Source organism: Neofelis nebulosa, chromosome 2, assembly GCF_028018385.1.
Source record: "Neofelis nebulosa isolate mNeoNeb1 chromosome 2, mNeoNeb1.pri, whole genome shotgun sequence".
NCBI lineage: Eukaryota > Metazoa > Chordata > Mammalia > Carnivora > Felidae > Neofelis > Neofelis nebulosa.
Genome location: NC_080783.1, coordinates 87112809 through 87131366, shown reverse-complemented (window position 1 = coordinate 87131366; position 18558 = coordinate 87112809). Strand labels below are relative to the sequence as shown.

The window sequence follows — 18558 nt, the reverse complement described above, 5'->3', positions numbered from 1 at the left end:
TATGTGCTGTTATGAAAGTTTTGTTTCAATTATAAATAAGCATACACACATGTGTACGCTAGGTCACAATGTAAATGTATATCTTGGTGTGGATCATGGTCAAACGTTTCAAAACATTGCTTTATTAGGATCTTTGGGTCATATGAAGCTGTAAAGATACAGTCACCATCCTGAAACACCTAACTTACTGAAGTATGACAAATACACAGCTAAGTATAAACAAAATCCCGCGGACTTCAGAGATGGGAGTTAGCATATCTGTTTTAGAGGTCAGGGAAGGCGGGTGAGATGAATCATGGAAGATGGGTTGAGCTTTGACAGGCAGAGGAGGGAGAGGGTTTAGGTAGTCACATGTGAGCTTCCTTCAGGGGACACTCACGAAGTAAGGCTAGGAAGGTAGTGGAAACCACACTGAGAAATCCAGACCAGTGAAGTTGTACTTTATTTGATAAAGGCAGGAGAAAAGGGGAAGGTGAGAGGCATGAAGCTTTAGGAAGTTCAAGTTAGCAAAGGCTTACAGGATGGAACCTTGGGCAACTGTTAGTCAGCCATAAGGGTGGCTGGAATAACTGTGACAGCCTCGATCAATGGTTCTCAACTACCTGAGGGTGGAGGTTGGGATTGGAGTGCAGACAGGCAGCAGAACGATACGGCATAAAATATGTTTTGAAAAAGCAGAATTACTATGCTTGTCGTTTTCACAGTAAGAAAGTGTCACTATCTGAGTTGTTTTTGCAGAAAGTGTCACTATGTGAAATTCCCTTGGGGATGGGACATGCACCCCATTTTAAAAGCTGACACACCCTAATCTCCAAGATCCCTTCTAGTTCTAACTTAATTTGAATGACTTGATTTTATGAATAAGTAAACAAAGGCTGAAAGAGGAGGCGTGGCTGATCAGGGCAGTCAGGCCAGCAGTCCCTGAGCCTTTTAAAATCCAGGATAGAATTCATTCCAGGGGCCCTGGCTGGCTCAGTCGGTTGAGCATCCCACTTCAGCTCAGGTCATGATCTCACAGTCCATGGTTTTGAGCCCTGCGTCAGGCTCTGTGCTGACAGCGGAGAGCCTGGAGCCTGCTTTGGATTCTGTGCCTCCGTCTCATTCCATTGTACCATGTATCTTTGATGGTTTCCATTTGTAAAATAGCCAAGTTGGACAAGGAGAGATATAGCTGGAAAAACTCACTAGGTTGGATCTGGATATTCACTCCCTATTTCTGCTTTCTGTCAAGAGACTCCTGGGCCAATAAGGCATTGCAGGAAACAAGAGTTTGTAAAACAGGCAGGTCTTCTACCATAGTCCCTTTTTGGGGGCACATATTCTTTTGACCACACTACACTCCAAATCATGACCATATAAAACTATAGGGATTCAAAAAGATAAAATACCAAAGCAAGGTACAAAAGCCACATTCTAAGACCTCCTATCTACCAACCTTTTGTCATATGTACACGTATACTTTAAAAAATAGGGTCTATTTCTAATTTCTTATGGGTTCATCAATGTCTTGACCTTTTCCCAGTCATTACTTAATTGTTCTATTTTCTCGAGGCTTCCCCAAGTGCACATTTCTCATAATCTTTGAAGACTCCTGTTTATGAAAATGAAAGAGCATTTTTCTTCAGTCATGTTTTCATCGTCACAACTTTAGAGAACAATTTCTTGAGAGATGTTTTGGGAATTGTATTCCAGAACATATTATACTCATGGTCTTCCCCCCCGTACAATGAATAAATGAATTTGCCTAGAGAGTGGCAAAACTGACTTTTCTGGTTTTGGTAGAAAAGATAAACATTGCACTTATAGAAGATGTGGGAATAGACTTCAAGCAGGCTTCAAGTTTAGGGGAGGAACAGAAGTGACTTGTTACCAGTTACTTGTGTCTAGTGAGTCCCCTGAGCATTTGGGAGGGACAGGCAGTGGCAGAGGTAATAAGCCTTTCCTGAGAAAGGAAAAGAGAGGTTCTCAAGTCCTGAATGGGAACCTCACCCTTATTGGGGGTACAAATGAGAGCTGGGCCAGGGGAGCTGCCCTTCTAACTGGGAGCACTGCTGACTTCTGCTCTTACAGCTCCCTCGATTTCAGAGTTTGTACTCTTCATCCACAAAGCATCTTTGGTCAGTTACACCATGGCCCCTTATGACAACAAGTGATCCCAGTGCAGTGTGATATCTGCTTTGCAAGATGGAATGAATATGGGTGCTCTGGGCAATTAGGACAGGAAGGGAAAGGGCAGGTAAAGGTCAAGAAGCACCAATGGAGGTGAGATTGTGCTAGGGGAAGAAAGCGTGTGCATATGCTTATGTGGGGCGGGGCAGAGGAATTTAATCAACAAGTAACACAAGACATGGAGGTGGGTAAATGCACAGATGTGCCTCGGACATGGGAAAGAGAACTGGAATTCATAAGGAATCAAGTTGGGGTTGGGGTTTGAAGAACTTCATTAGCTACCAAGGAAATTCATGTTGATCCTGCAGAAAATCTGTGAGACATATTTCTCTTGCTGTTACACGGTTGTGACTCTCTTCTTGTATGGCCTAGGTTTAGAAAGAACTCTTCTAACAGTGGGTGCATACATTGAATACCAAAATGTCCAGAGAGTTGAGATCAATCTGAAACCTCTGTGGGATTCAAGATGCCAGAAGATTAAGGGCTACAACTGGGAGAAAGGGAACAGAAGCGAGAGCAAGACATAGGAGTATTTTCATGGGATATATTCTCTGATGTGAAATCACTCAGTCTGGGGCACCTGGGTGGCTCAGATAAGCTTCTGACTTCAGCTCAGGTCATGATCTCCTGGTTTGTGAGTTTGAGCCCCTCATTGGGCTCTGTGCTGTCAGAGCTCTGTGCTGCTTTGGATCCTCTGCCCCCCTTCTCTCTGCCTCTCCCCTGCTCCTTCTCTTTCTCTCTCAAAAATAAACAAACAAACAAACATTAAAAAAAAAAAAAAGAACTCACCCAGTCAGACAAAGGTTACAGTAACTTACATAGCTCAGGAAAAATATTTTATGTTGCCATCACCATACATGCAGATGTTTTCCCATAAACTGGCCAGTCTTCCTTAGGATATGCCTTTACTTTTATTCTGGGGTCCATGCAACCGCTCCATCATATTCCTTATATTTATACTTACTTCTTTACTGGTAAAATTAGATTTTTCCCTCAAATTTGATTTACCGTTTATTTCTTTGGATATCACCATCTCTAGTATTTATTAGCTGTGTGACTTTGGGCACATTATTTAAGTTAAGCCTTAGTGTCTTTGCTCGTACATAGAGGACAGTAATTGTACCTACTGGGAAGACAGCTGTGATACCAAATGAAATACCAGAGTAAAAGCCCTAGCCTTGCTCTTGGCACAGAGTTAGAGTTCGGTAAGTTATTGTGCTTACAACGTGTTGATGCTTTTGCAAACCTTTATCTATAATATGTATTTAAAATCTATACTTAATTTCTTCTGTGATTTTTTTTGTGCATTGAAACTATTTATTTAATTTCTTGCTTTCTCTAAAAGTATATTTTACACCTGGAATATAAATTTTTGTTACCCTCAGTCTGTTGGATATTAAGTTTACATACAAGTTGCATTTATCTCTGAATTCTCTACTTTCATGCTTTTGAATCTGCAAAGTACTCTTTTAAAAGTTATCACTCCATACATGTTCTGAATATGGTAGGGCATGTTTTCCTTCATGATTCGTTGGCCAGAGAATTCTTTGATATTCTGCTTGCTTATTTATTTATTTATTTATTTATTTATTTATTTATATTTATTTATTTATTTTATAAGAATTTTAGAAGTATGCTGTGAAGATACAGAAGGTAATATTTTGGCATCTTCATTGGAATTTTGTTAATTTAATAAATTATGTTAAGAGATATTGTCATTTTTATTCTTGTATTTATTCTTTCTTGTCAAGAGCATATATGTCTGCATTTTTAGAACCTTCCTTACTTTCCCAATATATCTTGTTATTTTCTTCAGCAAAGGACTGAGAGACAGACTTCTGTCTTAAATCATATTCTTGGGAAATTGATTTCCCCAATCATACTCTTGGGAAAATACCTGTATGCTTATTATTAACAAACATGGGAAGGTGGCTCTGTCCACTGAGAATCTACCTCATCCATGCTACTTAAAAAAATTTTTTTGTTAATGTTTATTTTTGATAGAAAAAAAGAGACAGAGTGTGAGTGCGTGGAGGGGCAGAGAGAGAGGGAGACACAGAATCCAAAGCAGGTTCCAGGCTCTGAGCTGTCAGTGCAGAGCCCAACATGGGGCTCGAATTGTGAGATCATTACCTGAACTGAAGTCAGACACTTAACCAACTGAGCCACCCAGGCGCCCCAGATCCATGCTACTTAAATGTGGCCAATATAAATCATTTTCCTCAGCTACAAATTTGGGCTGCTAATACTTGGTTGAATGCTTACTACATTGATGTAGATTATGAAGTAAGGTATTCAAAATTATTTGAAAATGTTACAATATAAACAAGGGTATGGTTTAATGAAACAATTATAAAAACATTGTTGCTTCCCAGACAGTAAGATTCTAGAGGGCAGGAACCATATCTTCTACTCCAGGTGTCCACAATATGGTGCCAGACCACGATAGGACTCAGTAAATATTTCTACATTAGGGGAATAAGTAGGTAGTAATAACATTAAAAAAAAAAAAAAAGGAGAAGGAAAGGTTTGGAGTGGCATGGTCTTGGGAGAATGAATTTATTTAATCTTACTGACACATTTCTTTCATCTCATATGGAATCATCTTGCAATTCAACATTGATCAATATATTAATAAGCTTTCCTTCTGCTAGAATCCCCTTGTAGCAAAATTTTATACCTTTGTATCAATGTGACATAAGCTATTTGTGTTCCTAGAAACTTTCTATTATTTCCCCCTCTTAGTGTAGCTGCTTTTCTGAAAATGAGATCATAGCTGGGAGTGAAAAGGGAGATGGGAAGGGAGGGAAATGCTATATAATCATCCACCATTTGACTCCAGAACTAAGGAGCAGGAATATGCCAAGAGCATAGCAATAACCATTATCATGCCAGATACTAACCAGAAGCTTTCTACATACTGTTCTTAATCTCAAATCAAAGGTGAACCAGAAGGATATCTGTCTGCCAAAACTGTAGTTCAGGTTTTTACCTTCTTTGCAATCTTTTTGGTCCCCCAATGGCTACCACTAAAACCCCTCTCCCCCACGTCTGCAGTAGGGAAAGATGAACCCCTGCTGTAAGGCTTTGGTTGTTCAAAGAAAAAAAATTGTTTAGAATTATCATTTGTGGGAAATTACTAAGTATACAAACACATTCCATTGACTTGATAACTTAAGCATTTGCTTTTTTTTTTTTTTTTTTTTTTTTAAACCATCAAGGGCTAACAATGTGACCCTGTCATGAGACTTGGTCAAAACGGAAATATTTGCATTGAGGAGCTTCTGGGTTTCTGGGTTCATTTGTAACATGGAGTCTGATGGATGATTTATGTAGCAGAATGGTCCTTCAATTTTCTGAATTAAAAATACTTAAAATAATGTCAAAAATAAACCTTTGAGGTTCAGCATTATTAATATCTTCTTTGGATCCAAAATGCATTAAAGACTTACTCCATATACAGACTCTGAAGGAAGCCCATGAATGTTAGAACAAAATCTGCATGGTAGTTAAGGAAGCACTTTCCTCCAAATTAATTGTACTGAAATCCACATTATAACTTACTGCAGTGGGTACGGCAGGTGGTTTTACTGTTATTATTTCTCTTTCTCATCTCCTGCTTTGTATTCTATAGGTGGGTTAACTGAGGTTAGCCGAGAAAGCTATAGGACACAGTCCTAACCTGATCTTCTGACTTCAATTCCTATAAATCAGTTTCTCAATCTTGGCATCACTGACATTTTAGGTTGAATAATTCTTTGTGGGAGTACGGGGGGGACTTTCCTGTGCATTGTAGAATATTTAGCAGCATCCCTGGCCTCTACCCACTAGCTGTAACACCCTACCCCAACAGTTATAACAATTAAAATGTCTCTGGACATTAACTCCATTCCCACAAGCCGATTCAACTTCATATTGCTCTGCCTTATGGTATATGGTTGCTAGACGTGTCTTTTGACACCAGCTAGGTTGTTTCTGGCAAGAAGACTATTGGCAATACTCTAATACTTGTTAAGAGTTCTTTACTCAATGGCAATAGACTCGCTCAGATTAAGGCAGACATCTTGGATAGGCTTGGTTTTCTCTCTAATGAGCCACAGATCATGATGCATATTAAAGAACTATAGTGGTCAACAGTGCTATTCACCAAATATTTCTGCTCTCTCCCATTCTGGGATCAAGCCCCACATCAGGCCCTACGCTGAGTGTGGGGCCTGTTTGGGATTTTCTCTCTCCCTCTGCCCCTCCCCACCTCAGGAAAAAAAAAAAAAAAAGGATGACTCAAAAGAGCTATAAACAATGCATCTATAAACTAGAATCAATAATCTTAATCTACCACACTTCTCAGGAAAAGGGTTATAAAAACCTTACAACAACATAATTTGAAAATAATCAACACACTTGAAAATAATCAATAGTATGGAGACTCTACAATGTTGCTCTATTACAGTTTTCAAAAGAAAGTTAATGGAGATTGTTTCATCAAAAGGGCAGTGAAACTCATTGGCATTAATGCCATTACTCAGATGTGCTAGATTTCCCTAAGAGGTCTGTGCAGAGGGAAGGAGAAGAAAGTTGGATACAAAGTAATTAAGGCACAAGCTTGCAGCTAGAAGAGAATTCTGGAGATCTAATGCTCAGCATAGTGATTACAGTCAACAATACTGTATTGTATACTTCAAGACTGCTAAGAGCCTAGAGTTTAAATGTTCTCACCACAAAAAGGAAATGATGATTATGTGATATGATACAGATATTCAGCTAAAGCTACAGTAGTAATCATATCAAAATACATAAATGTATCAAATTAACATGCTGAACACCTTAAACTTACACAAATGTTATATATAAATCATATCTCAATTAAAAAAGCCAAAAAAGAGAGTAATGAATGGTCATGCAGTCAGATTGTAAACCTTTCTTAGTTTTCCAGTACATCTAAGCTTACATGTGAAAGAGAAAAGTTTAACTTACAGGCAGTGCAATCAAAATGACTTAAGCCTTCAGAGTATCAGTTTCTCTACCTATCAGGTGGGATCATAATACCTACTCCATCGCGCTTATCAGGAACATTACAGTAAATGATGTGGCAAAGGACCAAGTAAAAGGCAAACTGTCGATAAATAGTAGCAATTAATAGCATAATAATCATTATTATTGTAATTATTGACAAGAAAACCACTTTCTTATAACTGTTAACAGCATTCAGAGTAAGTACTCTGGCTGGTATTACAGAGTATGTAAGTTGGTTTATGATATGGGTTTTAGATATGCTAACGTAGCCTCTAGAAGAGGTAACAGGCAAATAAATGTATGCCTGGTAGGTAACCTTTTTGTGAAGTTCTAGATGGTGAGCTGGGGAAAAAAATAACATTTAAACTTAGAGAAACAATTTGGAAAACAAGAACACATAAAGCATTAACACAGTGGTAAAAACTACTACCTAGCTATGTGACCTTAATTAATTTCTCTGTGCCTTAGTTTCCCAACCTGAAAAAATGGAGATAGTAATAATACTGAACAAGACAGCTATGAAAGGTTAGAGTTAACATTTGTAAATAGCTTAGAACAATGCCTGGAATACAGTGAGTGCTACATAAGTGCTTCTTAAACCGGAACAATGATAAGAACAGCTGAAAATACACAGAATGGCCTGTTAGGAAAACTTTGGAGTAAAGACTGGCAAGGTAGCCTTCCAGGAACACAACCTGGAAAGCTGCCAGGCTCGTTCATCCACACAACTCGGATTGCTTTTATGTGCAAGGTGAAGTGCTGTGACCAGGAGGAGCGCTGACTCACGTCTGGAAGGACAGAGATGGACTAGAGGCTATGACAAAAAGGACTCCCAGTTGAGACTAGAAACATCATAGATAATAGGATACCCTCTTCTATGGGCTTCCACAGTATTCCCTAATTACTTCACAGCATCTTAGGCACCTGTTAGTTGTATATAAGTGTCTGCCCAAGGCAAAGCTCCCTGAGGGTGGAGACCAAGTCTTCTGCACTGTGGAAATCCTCTCCTATAATGCTCAGCAAATATATGCTGAAGTCTAGCCAAAGTTAGGTAATAAGATTGGACCTGTAACTACTGAGCACTCAGTCCTTGGGCCCCTAATGCTCCCCACCCTGCTTACAACATTCCATACTGCTCTAAACAGCTCAACGTAAATGTGTGGGAGGGGAGACTGTGATCCCAAGAACATGGCCCTGAGAGTAAAACCTTAGTCTTTTCTGTAGTGCTGGCTTAAAACTACTCGCCAGTAAAACTGGCTGAGAAGCCTTTTGCTTAGGGACTTCCTCCAGCCACACTTCTCAGTCCATCCACAAACACCTCAATGCTGCCACAAACAGAATTGAACTCACCAGCTTTGCAAATGAGCAGAATTTTTCTTCTTCCTTCTACAGCTATCCATCTTCTAAATTCATTTCTGTGTTTTCCTTGAGAATACCTCTGTCATACATTCCTCTCACTAATCTCTCAGCCACCACCTCCAGAATTACATTTGGATTATCACTGTAATGTCTTACTGTGAATCTGCCTACATACCACTGAAAGATAAATCTTTCTAAAATACAAGTTTCATCACATTTCTTTCCTGTTCAAGGTCTAGGTTCCTTATTTCTTACTTTTCCCTAATCTACTTTGATTATCACGATCCTCCATACTTTGGTCCTATTCTACCACACTTCTGACCAAAACTTCCAAATTCATTTTGTGAGATTAGCATTATTCTGATACCAAAAGCAGACAAGGACATCACACACACACACACACACACACACACACATTACAGGCCAATATTCCTGATGAACATAGATGTAAAATTCCTCAACAAAACAGCAGCAAACCAAACTCAACAATACATTAAAAGGATCCCATAACTTGATCAAGTGGAACTTACTCCAGAGATGCAAGGAAAGTTCAATATCTGGAAACCAATCAATGTAATATGCCACATTAACAAAATGAAAAATAAAAATCATACGATCACCTTAATAAATGTAGAAAAAGCACTTGACAAAATTCAATATCCATGTATGAAAACTCTCAGCAAAGTGGGTAGAGAGGAAATACATCTGAACATAATAGAAGCTATAATGACAAACACACAGCTAACATCATACTCACCAGTGAAAAGCTAAAACGTAGAAAGCTTTTCCTCTAACATCAGAATCAAGACAAGGAGGCCCACTCTAGTCACTTTTATTCAATATGGTACTAGAAGTCCTAGGCACTGCAATTAGGTAAGAAAAAGGAATAAAAGGCATACAAATTGGACAGAAAGAAGTAAAACTGTCCCTATTTGCAAATGGCAGGATAGTATATACAGAAAGCTCTAAAGAGTCTACCAGAAACTGTTGGAACTAATCAACTAATTCACTGAAGATGCTGGATACAAAATTGATATACAAAAACCTGTTGCATTTTTACACACTAATAACAAGCTATCAGAAATAGAATTCAAGAAAAACAATTCCATTTACAATCACATCAAAAAGAATAAAATATCTAGGAGGAAATTTAACCAAGAAGATGAAAGACTGCGAAAATGAAAACTAGGCAACATTGGTGAAAAAAAAAATTGAAGAAGACACAAATAAATGGAAACATATTCTATGCTCATGGATTGGAAGAATTAACATTGTTAAAATGCCCATACTATCCAAAGAAACCTACAGATTCACTGAAACTCCTATCAAAATTCCAGTGACATTTTTCATAGAACTAGAGCAAATAATTAGAAAATTTGTATGAAACCACAAAAGCACATGAACAGCCAAAAAAATCTTGAGAAAGAATAAAGCTAGAAGGATCAGGCTCCCTGATTTCAAACTACACTACAAAGCTATAGTCATCAAAACAATATGGTATCAGCATTAAAACAAATACACAGATCAATAGAACAGCATACAGAGTATTCTAGGGAAAGAAAAGACTTTTCAGCAAATGGTGTTGGGAAAACTGGACAGCTACCTGTCCAGAATAACACTGGAGCACCATCTTAGAACACTATAAATATTAATTAAGTCAATATGGATTAAAGTCTCAAGTGTAAGACCTGAAGCTATAAAACTCCTAGATGAAAAAACATGGGCAGTAAGCTCGTTGATGTTGGCCTTAGTGATTTTTTTTTTTGGCTCTGACTCCAAAAACAAAGATAAACAAATGGGACTACATCAAACTAAAAAGTTTCTCCACAGCTAAGGAAGCCATTAACAAAATGGAATGGCAACCAATGAATGTGAGAAGATAATTGCAAATCATATATCCAATAAGGGGTTAATAATGAAAATATAGAAAGAACTCTGCTCAATGACAAAAAAAGAACCCAAAAATATGATTTAGAAATGACAGAAAACCAGAATAGACATTTTTCCATATAGATGACGAACAGACACATGAAAAAGATGCTCAACATCACTAGGCATTAGGGTAATGCAAATAAAAAGCATAATGAGATATCTCCTTATACCTATCACAATGGCTATTATCAGAAAGACAAGAAATAACAAATGTTGGCAAGGATGTGAAGAAAAGAGAACACTCATATACTATTGGTGGGAATGTAAGTTGGTGCAGCCACTATGGAAAACAGTATGGAGGTTCCTCAAAAAAATTAAAGATAGAGCTACCATATGATCCAGCAATTCCACTACAGGGTATTTATCCAAAGAAAACAAAAATCCTAATTTGAAAAGATGTATGCGTCCCTATGTTCATTGTGGCATTATGTACAATAACCAAGATGTGGAAATAAACTAAATGTCCACTGACGGATGGATGGATAAAGAAGACTTGGTACACGTACACACATGCACACATGCGCGCGCGCGCACACACACACACACACCCCTCTCACAGTGGAATACAACTCAGCCATAAAAAATGAGATCTTGATATCCGCAACAATGTAGACCTTGAAGGTATTATGGTAACTGAAGTAAGTCAGAGAAAGACAAATATTGTGTGATTTCACTTATATGTGTCATCTAAAAAAACAAAACAAACAAAACAACCTCCCCACCCCTGCCCAGACTCCCAGATACAGAGAACCGTTTGGTGGTTGCCAGAGGGGACGTGGGTTGGGGGACGATATGGATGAAGGAGATTAAGAGGTATAAAGTTGCAGTCACAAAATAAGTAAGTGATAGGGATGTAATCTACAACATGGAGAATATACTCAATGATATTGCATTAATTTGGGAAGGTGACAGATTCTAACTAGATTTACAGTAGTGTCTATTTCCACAATGTATACAAATGTCAGATCACTATTGTACCAGTATAATACCATAAGTAATATAATACCGTATGTCAATTATTCCTCAATTAAAATAATACGAGCAATTAAGTGCTTATGAAAGGGGTCAGAATGCTCATCTCACTGACCCGAACATGCCCACTGAGGATGAAGGTGAAGGAAATGGTTCTGAAAAGGCTCCGTGTGGCATTAGGGATGAGAAGGCCTGCTGCTATCAGCTTCAGAGTTTCGTTTGTTTTCTCAACTCAGTAAGCAAGGCACAGCCAATGACAACTAGGATGTGGACTGTGGGCTACTCCACATTACAAGCCTGATGCCAAAATGCTTCACACAGTCCACCTCAACAGATGGTAATGTATTTCGGCTATTACCAACGTGAGGAGGATTCAAACCAGTGACCCCAGGGGTGAGAGGTTGTACATCCAATTACAAATTCCCGCTTTCCTTAAGTGTTAAGATGCCTAAAGCAATATATTTTATTTACATCAAGTTACATTGTATAAACTATATTTGATAAAAGAGATGACTTCACGTTCTCAACTTAAATCAAAGAATGCTTACTTAAGTATTTTTTTAATTGAATCACACTTTAATGCCATCGTATAATCTTTTGGTTAACAGTGCTCATCTTGATTATTCTGACAAAGGGAAACATGGAAATTAATACTTCAGTTGTAGAGCTTATGTCATCTATAAAATTACACATTAGAAAATTCAAAAGAGATACCTGGGACATCTGTGAAGGTTTCTCCAAGGACAGACACATGGAAATTGAGTCCTAAGTCCTTAAGGTGCATTAATACCTTAAAAAAACTCTCTGGATCTTTATCATGTTCCCTGGAAATAAACACACAAAATATAACTTGTGAAACCTTAGGGTATGTGTCAGGAATGATGTTTTCACTTCTCACAGTATCAATTCCTTTCGTGGTCTATTGCCAGTTAAGGGAGCTTCTGACATCCATGCAGAGATTTTCCCCTATAACCTTAAGTTGTAGCATCGGCATTGAGTGATTTCATGAACGTAACTTCTCTCTCATGAATCAAAACCCAGTTCTATTGAAATCTTAAGGCTCCGTAGCCTTTTATGAAAGGAGAAATCTACCTTGTTTTTCACATTTTTTTTGGTTAGACTATAGAAAGTCTAGTGTATTTTCCTTTCTCCTAAATGGTTAATTTTCCACTTAACATGGGTTTTGAACAAAAGAAAAGACCAGTCTTCAAAGGACGATTCTCTACTGATCATGAGAACGTACCAAAGATGTTTTTCATTTTCAGGGGTCTGAATACCTTCCTCTCACATTTACTCAGTCCCTTTGTGCCCACAAGGAACGCACAATTTAGGGAGCAAGATTACAGACTCTCTCACTAATCTCTCATTTTAAATAATTGAATGGAGAATTATAAATACATCAAAAGGGGGTAGGCCTGAGTCTAAGTCCGCTGAGTATTAACTCAGGAGTGGAGGTTAGTCAACTCATAAAAGAATAGTAATAAAGATAATTCTTTCATTTAGTAGAGGCTTTGAAAAACATGGATTATTTTTGTTTGTTTAGCTTGTCAGTCTTCTTTATAATGACAGAATGAGGGGCTAAAGGACACTAAAATAAAAAAAAAATTCATCAGTTCAAGAAATCACATTAAAATGAAATGAGTTATTTTTTACATTCTAAGGTGTGAATGTTTCAGTATTTCTTACATTTAATTGCACTGTTTTAAATTATCTTATTTCAGACAGATGTGGACCAGATGTCTTCAAAATATTTGTTTTTTTATTTATAATTCAGAATTTTTACTTATTTTTTTATATTGCAGAGAAATAGTTATATATCAGCAATTGAATTTCTCATTTACCAACTAATTATGTAAAATAAATCTGTAAATTGATCAAACTGCTATATGAAATATGAAAATTACATCATTCAGGAAATCTCATGAAAAATGACATCTGCAACCCTAAATGTGTTAATTCACAATTCAGTCAATATTTTCAGTATCAAGAATTAAAACAAATGCATCTTCTGATTAACATTTTAAAACAGCATTTATAATTTTATGGAATTATAAGAGCTTATAGAATTTGAGTTCTGTAACAACTTATTTTAAGCTCTGTATCTCTTGTTTTGAGTTACTTCAAATAATAAAGAATGCAATGGCAAAATGTTCATCGCTTTTTAAAATGATGCATATTACATACATGTACCACTGGGAAGTTTCTGGATAGTTCTCATATATACTGTATATGCTGTGGGCAAGAACAAAGACTCAAAAGAGTTTGAAAGTAAGAATACACCATATGCTGTCTTCAACCATATCAATCAAAAAGCTGCCACCTAATCTGTAATATGTTCTTTTAGTCTGATTCTCTTGGAAATACTTAGATGAAAAGAATGGAAATAACATAACGTAATATATCTTAAAGAGAGAGGAAGACTATAGGGAAATCTAGCCACTCTGTTGCCTAAATTTTTCATTCTGAGTTTCAAAAATTTGGGCTACAGATCCTAAAGAGAATATTTATTCTAAATATTTCTTGCTGTTTTGTTTGTTTATTTGTTTTGTATTAAACTTAAAATAGATGTGGTTTGGGGCTGGGAGGAGGTTTAACTGGGGAGAAGCTTTCCCCCAATATGAAAAGATTGCAATATGAGTATTTTCAAGGCAGCAGGGTTTATGGACCTATATTTTCAGTGTTGCTATAAGAGATAAATGAATTACAATCCTACGGCTTCCTTTTGATTTTTAAAAATATTTTCATTCAATTTATTTAAATGAAAAATAAGGCAGCTGACCCATTTCTTTAGATATTTTTATAGGTGGACAATAGCTTTCATATTCAACAGTCACTTTGCATAAGAACACAAAAGAGATTTGTATGAATCCCTCTCTTGTTTAAAGTATAATATATGGACGAACGTAAAGTGAGATTTTTCTTCCCCAAAATTATCCCTCAGGAAAAGAGGCATTTTATACTAAAGTCCTTCTAATGTCTCTCATGATACTGGGCACTCCCTCAGTTACTTTATTTTGAATAAAGTACTGTTTAGGGAAGTTGCATTAACCTGAAACAATGCCTACTGGTGAGAGTTTTGGATGGTGTTAGCAGTCATTCACTTGACGAAACTGGTAAAAAGAGAAGCAAAGGCATATATTACTACTAACTTAGTAATTGTTTTGAGAGGCATGACCTAACAGTTCAAAGTGTTGGGTGTTGCTTAAAACAAGTATTTTAAAGATCACTGAAAAAAGTAATAGAATAAGTGGTTACCAGAGATTGTGAGTACTAAGTGGGTTTTTAGAGCTGAGGAAAAGATTTCCAGTGATGACAGTTTCCCAAGTCTTGCACCCCAAGCAGCTTAGACGGGGTTCCAGATGACACGTGCTGGAAACATGCCAGCTTCCTGAAAAGATGGCACCCACCATACTGATGTCAAGAATGCATGGGAGGGGGAGTTGGGCTAAAACTGCTTCATGAAATTTAAGGGTGGGAAAAGAGCAATACTTCTAAAATTATTTTATATCATGGTATGTGGTTTAAAGCACTATTTATGTCTAAATTAATAGATTACATATAAGTAGATACTTTATTTCATTTACGTCCCTCAAAGTGACATAGTCAATTTTGCTAAAATTTTTTCTCAGTTTTCTTCTTAGAAAAATGGGTGGTTTCTTAACATTCAGATGATCGTTAAAGATGTTGTGCACAGGGGTGCCTGGGTGGCTGTCAGTTAAGCGTCCAACTTCGGCTCAGGTCACGATCTCACGGTTCATGAGTTCAAGTCCCACACGGGCTCTGTGCTGACAGCTCAGAGCCTGGAGCCTGCTTCTGATTCTTTGTCACCCTCTCTCTCTGCCCCTCCCCCACTTGCACTCTGTCTCTCTCTCTCTCTCTCCCCAAAATAAATAAATATTAAACAAAAAGATGTTGTGCACAGATATTTTGCCACAGCCATATATTAAGGCATGAATGGCAGTCAGTGGCAGGACTCAATATGTTTTGTTGAGTGAGGAACACATTCCAAATATCCAATGGGTCATCCATGGTTTAATCCTTGAGGAGTTGTGCTATAGATGTTTCTTCTTTTTTTTTTATGTTTTCTATTGTTTAATATAGAGTTTTAAGTATAAATAATTTTTAATGCTTTTAAGGAACTACCCCTTTCTAACATTCTGCCATAAAATTGCATTCATAGGATTTTTGCCTAACTTTATACCATTTTCAGTATTTATAGTAGTTTAATTCCTCATTTCTTGTGACACCTCTACATCTGACAGCTGCCCGTCGAGCAAACTTGATTGATCATAAAACATTCTCGAAGATGAGTCAAAGTCCAAGCTTCCCACAATCCCCCACACTCTTGAATAGGTAAGAATGAAACAGTCTGGCTGGGAACGAGTTTCTCAGCAGCCCAACTATGGCAGAAGCGACCAGCACGGAAATATTTCAGGCTTACTGGAAGCAGCAGATATAGCAAGAACAGCTTTTATTCCCAAATATTATTCAGAACATTTGAAAAGCATAAACTGTTTCCATGTGTTTTTTCTTCCTATATCTGTTCTCTCTCTGTTGCCTTTCCCGTTTAGTTTTGTAGAGCTAAATTTCTTCTTATTCCTCATTTAACATTCGTTCAGTAAATATTTATTGAGGATTTCTAAGTTCTCCATACTTGTCACTTACACTAAACTGTTACCCTTTCCTATTTTCCCACATAACTTTATACTTATGGAATGCAATCTCTTTGATCTGGTTCCTTGTATTGCCTGGGCAGAAAACTGGCTCTTTACCCACACTATTGTCTCCCAGCAGCATGTCACTCTGGACTGAGAGCTCCATGAGGGAAAGATAAGTAATGTCTGTTTTGTTCACTATAAGTACCCAGTGCCTTGCCAAGTAGTGGTAGACTTTACTTATGTTCATCAATATCCAGTTCTTTTCTCCTCTGGGCACACAGAAGACTCTGTGCTCAACCCCTCCCAGGAGGGGAGGCCAGAGACCTAGTTCTGGTCAATGGGTTGCAAGCTGATTTGTGTCACTTCTGGGTAGAAGTATCTAAGAGCAGTTCTGGATAGCACTTTCTTGGGTGCAGTGATCCTTGAGGAGGTCTTGTGTTGAGATCATTAGGGTAAGAGTAAAGCAGTCTGGACTGCCACATGGAGGCAAAGCCACCTAAAGATGCAGAGGTAGTGAGATAAGTAAACTTAGTGAGATGGGGAGGGATGTTCGTTACTGCAGCATAGTGTGGCCTATGCTGACTACTACATTATCTGTGGCACAAAATGAGCTGCTGAGAAAATATGTGTTGAATAAATGAAAGTATGGAAACAATGAGTGACATTTGTAGAGCTCCTGTCATGCTCAGGATCCCATGCCAGGCACCTGGTCACAATCTTAGTTAAGCCTCTCAACAAGTCGTCAAACACAATTATTCCTCCATTTAAGATCACACAGAAGACACTGAGTCTGCATTTGAAATCATGTCTCATCAACTGAAAGTCATTCTCTTTCTATACAGATAGTCTTTGATTCTTTATTTCTTTTATTTCTTTCTTCCTACATATAATGAGAGAAAAAGAGTTAGCACCTTCAGTCTGTGGTTTTGTTTCCAGACCATCAAGCCCTGGACATACCTTGGATTCTAGTGACTTGAGGTTAGAACCCATTAGATAAAAGATGGCAATAAGAATATGAAGTAATATAAAATCTCTCTAACACCATGGTCTCTAACTTCTTTCCCTTTCTGATACTTTACTAACCTCCGTCTCTATTTCCTCATCATCATGTACTGCTTTATTTCCAAATTCAGTGACATGTTCCTTGTCCAAAAACATAAAGCTTCCATTTATTACCCTGTGTTAGTTGTCACGACCATTTAACTTTTCTGCTGTCCTTTCTAGGGCCATAAACTTTTTGTTCCCCTCCATACGCCTGACGTACGAATAATCAGTTCTAGTTTCCCTCCGCATGTGCTGCTTCTGCTTCTTCAATGCTGCTTCAAATAGGATCCAACCAATACTTTTAGCCACCAACTTCTTGACTTCTCTGTCTGTCTCTCTCAGATGTTACTAGTGCTGCTCTCTAACTCCACCAGACCTCCCCACCATGGCTGACCAAGACCAAGAGTATCCACTGTGGCTCTCTCTGAATACTGCTCATACTGCATTCTGTCCTTCAACTTGACTATTAGAAGAAGAGTGAAATGTGCACTGCAGAGAAAGGTGGCTCTGCCACTGACCGGCAGTATGACTGCAGGTATGTTCATAACCTCATACAACCTCAGTTTATTCATCCTTAAAATGGGATACCAATAATACCCACATTAAAAAAAAAAATTGGTTGTTTGGAATGAAGAAATGCCTGGCACCCTGGAGATATACAATAAGCTCTCATTCTCTTCTCTTTGGTATTTGTAGTATTTTAATATTTAAGAGATGTTAATCAATTTATTCCATCTCCTCTCCTCCCCAGCACACTCGAGATGCTAAGATATTTTATGTCCATTGCTTCAGAAAAAGCATGGGCCCAGCGTGGGGGCCTCCAGCGCTCACACACAAAAAAAGGGGGCGATCCTCTCGGTTGATTACAGGAGCAAAAATGCATGTAGAAATGGCAAGGACTTCAGACAGGAGCAAGTATTTAAGCCAAATGCCACATGAGTGTAGCAAACACCCTTCCACCCTGTGTCGCCGTTTCACCTCCAGATAAGAAACGCGAAGGACTGGTGGAGGAGAGGTGAGGGGAAAGCACTTTGAAAGTCGCAGAAACCGTGCACTATACTTCCTGGTTTAGAACCTTGAGGGGGAAGCACGGCTGCAGACAGTGAATGTCTGAGTGCGTGTATCTAGGCAGATAGCACTGGGGACGCGTGTGAGAGATTCCCGAGCTGTGGTAGGCAGGAGGGTGGAACCACGGTTCCTGTGAATGTCATGGAAGAATCACAGAGCAGCTGGCAGACAGACAGAAGCAAGGGATCCCTCAGCTGTGGCCTGTGAGGAAGGGGGACCAGGAAAATGGAAGACAGGATCTTGAACTACTTGAGCTTTCTGGCACCCTACTGCAATGGGCCACTGCACAGAAATTAAGTTATAGAAAAATAAAATTCTAATTTATGCATATCAGGGTTTCATG

At 38.1% G+C, this 18558-nt stretch overlaps 1 protein-coding gene across 31 annotated transcripts in view; it reads right to left on the bottom strand.

The window, feature by feature from the left end:
• GTDC1 (glycosyltransferase like domain containing 1) overlaps positions 1-18558 on the bottom strand; it is a 404807-nt gene that overhangs the window by 25106 nt on the left and 361143 nt on the right. For 29 of the 31 annotated variants that reach the window (XR_009257563.1, XR_009257564.1, XR_009257566.1 and 26 more), the window contains one exon: positions 12160-12269. The exons of the other annotated variants lie outside the window; for them this stretch is intronic. Coding sequence is in view for 26 of the 29 variants with exons in the window: in XM_058715393.1 (XP_058571376.1) it covers positions 12160-12269 (110 nt within the window). In the remaining 3 variants the exon portion in view is untranslated. The remainder of the gene's footprint in view (positions 1-12159; positions 12270-18558) is intronic. 31 annotated transcript variants of the gene reach the window in all.